This window comes from Tetrao urogallus (genome assembly GCF_951394365.1).
Source record: "Tetrao urogallus genome assembly, chromosome: 4".
Lineage (NCBI taxonomy): Eukaryota > Metazoa > Chordata > Aves > Galliformes > Phasianidae > Tetrao > Tetrao urogallus.
The window spans coordinates 63,020,706-63,029,153 of record NC_136817.1 but is presented as its reverse complement, the minus strand read 5'-3'; the positions used below and the strand labels follow the sequence as shown (position 1 = coordinate 63,029,153).

Genomic DNA, 8,448 nt, shown 5'->3' with positions numbered 1-8,448 from the left:
TGCTGGTTACCTTGGCTAAAGGAAACACAATGAACTGGTAAAATCCAGTTTTATCTCACTGCTGTTGCCTAGGGCTACAGACAAAATGAAGTAAAAAAATTCACATGCAGAGTATTAGGTGCTTATGAAAGATCCAGCAGCGCTGTTGCCTAGTGATTCAGTGAGGAATCAGCACAGGCCAATGAGGTGTACGGGTACTGAATAACATCCCCGATGACTGTTTTACATCTCCTGCAATTCTGTCATACACCCCCATGATTTCCCAGTGGTAAGAAGCACTTTCAAGGGAACCTGTCAACAACAACAAAAAAATTAAACAAACACATCACTTACAGCAAGATTACTATTTTTGCTTTTCCTTTTGGATATGGATAATGCTCTAGATTACTCACCTACCTATGTGAAATGTTCTTCACATCTAGTAATACTTTATTGCAATTACAGTTTTGATTAAGATACTGCTTTTTTAAAAATCATCCACTTTCACAGACCTGAGGTATATTTGTTGTTGCCTTGGCTCTTTTTCAGTTTGTTTTGCAGTTACTGGTGTAGTACAGTAGATATTTTGACATGAAAGCTGCCTCATTAGCAAGGACTACATTTTGGAAAAGAAGCTACTTCAAAGGTAAAGAATTCTTTTCCTCAAAGAAGAAGAAGAAATCTCTCCCTATTACGATGACATGTGTGCTCTACTTTAATGATATCTTTCTTCCATATTAAAAGATAGCATTCATATTAATAGAGCACATAATACGTAGTTAGTCTAGGCAAGTGTGCTGAAGGAAAGCAGGAGCATTTGACAAAAATCTTTTCATCTTCAACATCTCTAATCCTAAAATATGTATTTACTGTACAGAAAGATAACGTGAACAAAAATACAGACTCTTTGAAAAAAGATCAGTCTCAAATTCTTCACTAAGATCAAACTGTTTACACTTCATGGTTTGTATGTGGTCTCTGCCATTGATCCATTTTGGATGTTTCAGAGGAAGATGAAGTGTCTTCATGATTTGTGTAGCCTAACATGCAGTAAGAGTAAAAATGTGTCATGACTTCTACGGTAATACACTCGGGAAAAGGAGACCAAGACAAGGTAAGAAAACATGCATCTCCAAATACTTCTACTGCTTATAAAAATATCCAAACCCCAGACAACTACTTATTGTCCAATACTGTTTCTTTTTTGCCTATTAAAATGCAGTTGCCATTTAAAAGAGAATCACTCTTCTCATTGGAGTGGCATATAGAATCCATTTGCTAATGCACCTAGGTGCATTTGTCAGTGTGTGCTAAGACACTTCTAGTATAAGAAAGGAACCATGCTATGTGCTGTAGTTTGATGAACTTCTGCCAGTGGTTAGTCTGCAATAGGTAATATTAAGCTGGTATTTAGGCTGTGTAACTGCGAGCATTCTTATTGTGTGCAAACATCTGTCTTTATTACAAACCTATTGTTCATATTTTATTTCGTATCAATGACTTTCTCAGGCAAAATATGAACAAAGTTGTCTTTGACAGTGTCCTTGAAAAAGGGAATCCCAGAACTATCAAGGAAGGACTGCAGTGTTGCTATTTGCCTTATATATTATTAGTAATGCCATACTTATTTTAACGAGTCTCCACTGGGGGCCAGAAATATGTAACTATAAGATCTCAAGGGAAGGCCAGCTTCACAAATGCTGAAATAGAAGACCTGGAGGTAAGAATATAAGCTAAAAGTTATCTAGTAGTTTTCTTTTTCAACGATTCCTGTTAATACAAGCCTGTATGTTGTAAGTATTTATGAAATAAACAGAAAAAATCTGTTGCTGTCCCCAGATCTCATTCAGGTATACTGGAGAATGAGTTATCTGGCAACACCAAGCATTCAGTTTCTCAGGTAAAAGCAAACCCTTGGGCAATTAATTACTCTCTTAGTTTAGGGATTCCAGAGACAGAAATCCCTTATCAACAACAGCTGAGCAGTGAACTAGAAGCAAAGGGCATCAACCTTGTAGAGAGAAAAATATAGGTACATTATGTAAGAATTACAATTAGATACAATGGAAATGGAGATAGTAGCTGTTTAGCTATCTACTCCGCAGAGTACTGCTGTTACAGATGCAGTTCAAATAGAAAATGGCCCATACTTCAAACTGGAAGGAGTGATTTTGTATGTTAGGCACCTACTCAGAAATGCTGAAAAGATCACAGTTTTCTAAATGAAAATTACTGAAGATCTTTTGCAATATTGTTACGAATGCACTTTTCAGAATGCTTATTAAGGCATTATTTCTCATTCTACCACACTCATCAGAAATTCCATGGCAATAAATGAAATGGGTTTTGAAATTACTGTGCTGTATAGCTAAGACAAACAGTGCACTACGGTCACGCTTTCCAAAATAGAGGTTGAGTTTCTTTCAATTATTTTTCCTTTAGATTTTTTATGGTAATTCCAAAAAGCTATTACCTGCAAGTCTGAACGTGAAACTGTTGAAGTGAAAGTCAAAGTGGTTGTTTCTAGATTCTTAATATAATGACAACAACATAGAAAACTACATATCCTTGAGATAGCAGTGGAAATTCAGAATTGTTCCTACCTTCAGTGGCACTTCCAAGGCTGTGGTTTGCTGAAGGGATTCCATTGTTCTTTTCACCAGTGCTGTAAGGACAAAGAAGTTGAAAATCTACAGCTTTATGTTCCAGGATGGAATTATTATATTTAAAAAAAAAAAAAAAAAGTATGGTTTCTTTCTGTTGTAAAATACCTCCATTTATTTAAAAAAAAAAAAAAAAAAAAAAACAAACAACAAAAAAACATTAAAATTTTTCAAGATTTTCAAACCAATTGAACTGCAGTATGATTTACGTAACTTAACCCACCATGTCACAACACTGTGCTCACCATTAATGTGAAAAATGCTTCTGTAATAATTTCAAATCAATCATTTGTGACTAGATTTCTCATCCTTGGTCATACCAATTACTGTGTTGTTTGGCAAAGATTTCTGCTGCAACAAAATATGGTTCCGATAAAATTTCAGTGGATAAATGGCTTTAAAAAGGAGGTAACTTTTGGCTACTGAAAGTGAAAAAGGAGTACTGGGCTGCCCCAGAGAGGAAGTCATTGAGTAACCACCACTCTTCTGACAGGACAGCTGATTACATGTCAGTGTGCGCCTCATGAAACTGAGAAACAACAGATTGTGCAGTATGTGGTGATAACTACTAGGCTGAAAACCACATGATTACTGAGAAGTATTCTTTGAAGTTATTCCTTGATGCACATCATAGCTCTTTAGCAGCTGAGGTTAGGTGCAAAGAAGGAACAAGAACTCCAAGAAGCAGCATATGGTTGTTGTCTTTCTGGCTGCTACCAAAACCTTTTCTACTGATGCCAGCACTGAAGAATAGTACGCAGTGTTTTATGTCACATCTGTGACACTGAGGCTGATATGATAATAATGAAAAAAATAACTAGCTTCTGACTGAGCACAAGTGGGGTGCTTAGACTACGCTGGCTCACTCACACTTGCGTGTTAATGAGCTGTCATAAGATTTTCCATGAAGTCCAAGTTATGCAGAAGCTTATAAGATCAGTGGCTGAAGTTCCTTAGATGAGAAAAATAAGACTTATGTTGAAATATGTTGGCACGTGATAACACCTGTGTACATAGGTCGCTCTGAAAGTAACGCCTCCTTTTTGTTTCCATGGAAATGATTGGAAAGAGAACAATGAGACTGTTTGATAGAACAAATTCTAAGCTACAAAACACTACTTTTCAACACAGGCACCACCATTATCTATGCATTTTCACCAGTGATGAAGAAGAGCCTGCATGATGCTCTTGTAAATACCTGCACAAACAAAAGTGACCCACTGTCCCTGTCACCACTGCTGAAACACATCACCCACTGCTTCAACCATGCTCACATTCACTGTTTGGTCTCCATAAACGTTCAGTAAACATAGATTAATGTCAGTGGGTGCCATTTTTTCCACATGGAGAAATTCAATTCCATACCTTTGCTTCTTACACATGTCCAGGCCAGATACCATTTTGTCTGACTGCCCTGCTGCTGCCATTTGTCATATGGCAACAAAATGTAACAATACTGGTAGGAAGGTTCAGCTTCTGCTGTCATAGCACCAACATCTACCTCTGACAATGTGGGCCAACTTCATAAAATAAGAGGCATTACTTTTGGAGCAGCCCTCATATTTGCTTCACGCTGGATTTGAGGTAGCTTGCGGTTCTGTTGAGGACAGCATTGTGTTTGGAGTGCAGAAACAAAGATGTCTAACACTAATTGTGACAGCATAGGGAAGTGTTGGTCTAAACAATTATCTACTTAAAATTCATTCCAAGTCAAGATGCCTATTAATAAAGGAGTGTTGGACTGTCTTGAGAAGCCCAGTCTGAATTTAAACAAGCTGCCAGCTCTGGGAGATCAGCAATGCAGCAGACATCGGGACACTGACAAGGTGACATGCCTTTAGAAGGCTAAGCAGATTGCCAAGCAATCCATGGGTAAGTAATTTTTTATAGGTACAACTGTACAAAGCTTTAGTGAGAGCATCACCTCTGGATTCCACATTTGTACAGCTTCACTCAGCTCTGTAATATTCCACCAAAGCACTGACAAAAAAGCTAAGGGCACGCTCAGCCTTTAGTGCCGTTAGATAAATAAAGAGCAACAGATCACCAAGGCAATGGGAGGAATAGGTCTTTTAGACAAAAGGAGTTCCAATGGACAACAGAAGAGGAAGCATGAGTCAGCACCCCTGATTCATGGGCTGAGAAATGTGAGCATCTGCACGTGCACTGAATTAGATCCATTTCCCCTCTAAATTTGACGCATTTTCTCCCATATAACTGTTATCCCCAAAAGGGGTTTCAACAGTGACAGTGATGATAGCAAAATCTTTCTCTGTTGGTTCACACAGTTCTTGCTTTAAGGCATCTGGCATGATCAGAATTCTGCTGGATCCTTAACTGCTTTTAATTTAAAAAAGCAGAGATTAAAATGGCCACATCAAAGTGAGCGAACCTAATGGTTCCTCATTCTCTGTGACAACCCATTAAAAACCTCTCCGTGGGTTTGCTTGACTTTTTTCTTTGTTTTTCTGGTTTGACTCCCTATTTTATTTCTCATGTCAAACTGACTTCTCTTTTTCTTCCTAGAATTTAAAGGGTAGCATGGTAAAACCATTCACTTCAAACAATCCAAGGAGGTTTTGCCTGCATTTCAGCCTTTTGAAATCATATCTTTGGAAGATTTGTCTGCATTTATTTTACAACAGGTTTTAAATAATATATATATATATATATATATATATATATAAAAAACAATATATATATATATATATATATAAAACAATATAGACAATATATAACAATATAACAATAATAGAAATATCAAGAAAAAGCAAGTAGATTACCATTCCTGTTCAGTAGTCTGTGAAGAAGGAAGCATTTAAATTAATTGACAGTTTTTGCATGAAAATAACTAGATAAACTGGCTAAGTACATTTAGGCTGGAAATCAAAAGTTCCAGAATTTTATCTCTCCAAAATTTAGAACCGTCTCCCAGTGGGAGTAATTTTTCATATGGAGATGATCATTTATAAAAGAGACCATATGGTATGGTGGTATATAATTGCATGAGAGGTCCCCTTTAGTCCTATGTATATAATGTCTGATTCTCCCTCTCTCTGATCTCCTGGAAAACTTTCCTCTTAAGTGCTCAAAATAAACAGTCCAGGCATAGGCAAACTTATGTTCTTTATCTCATATACATTACAGAATAACAACAAAGGTTTAAATAGATCTGTCTCTATGTCTCTATCATTCTTTTTTGTTGTTGTCGTTGTTTTTGTTGGTTTCTTTTTGGTTTCTTTTCTAAAATTTAGATTGGAAGCTTTTCGGAGAACGATTATTCATGTTCTGTCATGCACCTCTGGTCTATCTAGGGCACATTAATTATTAATTTTAAAATGTTCCTTTGCAGTCAGCCATATACTGCAGTAGCATCTGTTAAATGCTGTTCTCCCAGCCTTTGCAACTTCCCTCTCAAAACCCACAGTCAGCAATTATGAGATTTGTTGATTATGCTCATTCTGGAATGTTTTGTATGTCATGTTAAAAAAATTACATATTTCATCTTTAGTCCCCCAGAATTGATGACAGCAAAGTAAAGGCATCATAGATGAGCTGAAATTGTAACCCATATTAGATTTTCTTGATACTGGATGGAATAAATGTGCTTATTCAAAGAGTTGTGAATAGGAGCAAAGAAAAGGCAATGGTGTGGAACAAAAGCTTGTTTGTCCCTATCAAACTGAAGACATTTTTCAAGCTCATTCACCTATGAAATTATGACTCCAGAAACAAGCCGAAGCTGATTAGACACATGATCTGAGGAATAAGGATTTTTACAGATTAAAGGCTATCTGGAGGCATCTCTGTTTTAAGTATCAGTGTCCTCCAGTTAGAAGAAGGCAGCTCAGAGAACACAAAATGCCACTACCCTGCAATGACTAGCGCATTCTTCTGTTCTGTTACTTGAATCACCTTTTGAAGATGCATGCTTTTTTATGCAGCTGCCTCAACACTCATTAATTTGGAAACTGTAGTAGAATAAAAGGAAACTTCACAGAAATTCAAAGAACCACAATTTTCTGCTGACAGATTTTTTTTTAAGCTCTTGTTTCTACATAACAGTAATCTTAACTGATCTTAGTATAAAAATAAATAGCCTTAGTTTATTTTTTTCCTCAGACTTGGTCTTTTGGCATGCTTACATTTTAAGTATTTGAATTGAATTTTTTTTATACCTGGTAAAGTATGAGAAGAAAAAAATAAAGGATGTAATTAATATGTGCCAAATATAAGACAGGCTGCAATTGATACATTACCACAAAATGATAAACTGGGTTCTTCAATTCCTGAACACTTTTCTGCAATTCTTATGAAGACTCACAGTCTGATTTGGGCACAGTCTATGATGTACCTGATTGCATAGATTTCAGATCTTGGAGATGCCGAGCCCTCTCAGATGCAAGAACCCATTTTTTGCTGTTCCCAAAATACCATCTCCTTTTCTGCTTCTTGGGTTCCTTGAGAGCTCAGAAGGTGAGGATGCCAGACAGACCAGCTGCCTAGAAATCAGGCATATTATTGATGGTAAAGGTGACAGTCTTCTGTCAAAAGCAAATTTCCACCAAATGTTTAGAATTCATCTTTCCACGCATCCTCCAATAGAAAGTGAAGATTATTAAAAATACATATATCTTTCTGATATTTTTTTCTTGCCCTAAATAGAGAATTGAGTTAGATAATATACCATAACTATTTTGAAAAGAAGCTAACTCAGTGCTTTACTGTATTTCAATGTATGTCAAGGTTTGGACACTCATTATAAACAGATGGCATTTTGACCTGTCCAGAGTGAGCAGTATGCATGCTATGCAACTGTGAGTAGTAGAATCTGTCTGGGGAAAGTATCCTCCAACGTACAGGTAAGAGCTGGTAAACTTACATGTAGTATTTTGTGCAAAAAAATGATGTTAGAAAAAAAGAATATCTTCTTGCTTGCTTGCTTGCTGCTTGCTTATAGAATTAAAAAGATTCAAGATCGTCAGTTGGACATAATAATACTGAATAGTACTGAAAAATCTTATTGTGGCCTTATGAAGTCCTAAGCAGGCATAGAGAAAGCACTGGCAGTATGATTGACTTGTGGGAACACAGCTTCTGCTCAGGAGAGTCTCAGAAGCAAATAGACATGTTCTTGTTATAAAGCAGTACAAAAGACACTTCCATAGGGGAAATGCTCCTGAAAAAGCTTGTGTTCTGCATTATCATTTAATTGAAATAATATGATTTGCCTTTATGTTCTTCATTTATAAATCTTGGAAGTGCCTTAAGATTTCATATCCTTTCCGCAAAAACTAAGACATACGTTTGCTGTTGCTTTCCTTAAAAAGTAGATCAAAAGCATGACTGGAATCAGAATGCAAATACTTTGAATACTAGGCCAGTGCTTTCTTGGATCACAGTAAATGCAGGAGAATAACACAGCACTGAGCTGTACTCAATTAAATCCATTGCACACTGCTCCTTAGCTTTACTGAGCTTAGTGATTGTACAACTGAGATTTCTCTCTGGGTCATTAATGCTCAGGCAGGGTTCTGCAAGTCAGCAGATTCTATAATTTAAAGTTTCTGAATGGACAAAAAGACTCTTTAGATAAGGAAAGATGAAGCCAACAGCTAAAGAATATCAGCAAATAAAAATAAGAAGACAAAGAGAAGAGGTAATGGGATGAAATTCATATCTGGGTTTCAAAGCACTGAAGTGATTTAGAAGCCCATATCCTTTTGACACTCCTCTTTAAAACTTGCATATGCAATTTGTTACCTCAGTTAAACAACTCCTGAACTAATTGGAAAAGTTTGGGAAA

General features: G+C 36.5%; 1 protein-coding gene across 1 annotated transcript in view; it reads right to left on the bottom strand.

Moving 5' to 3' along the window:
* Positions 1 to 222: 222 nt before the first annotated feature.
* The window catches only part of POLN (DNA polymerase nu), a gene marked incomplete at both ends in the record, with an annotated part of 78,115 nt that continues 69,889 nt past the window's right edge, over positions 223 to 8,448 (bottom strand). The window contains 2 exons of the mRNA XM_079534357.1: positions 223 to 291; positions 2,583 to 2,644. Coding sequence (XP_079390483.1) covers positions 223 to 291; positions 2,583 to 2,644 — 131 coding nt within the window. The remainder of the gene's footprint in view (positions 292 to 2,582; positions 2,645 to 8,448) is intronic.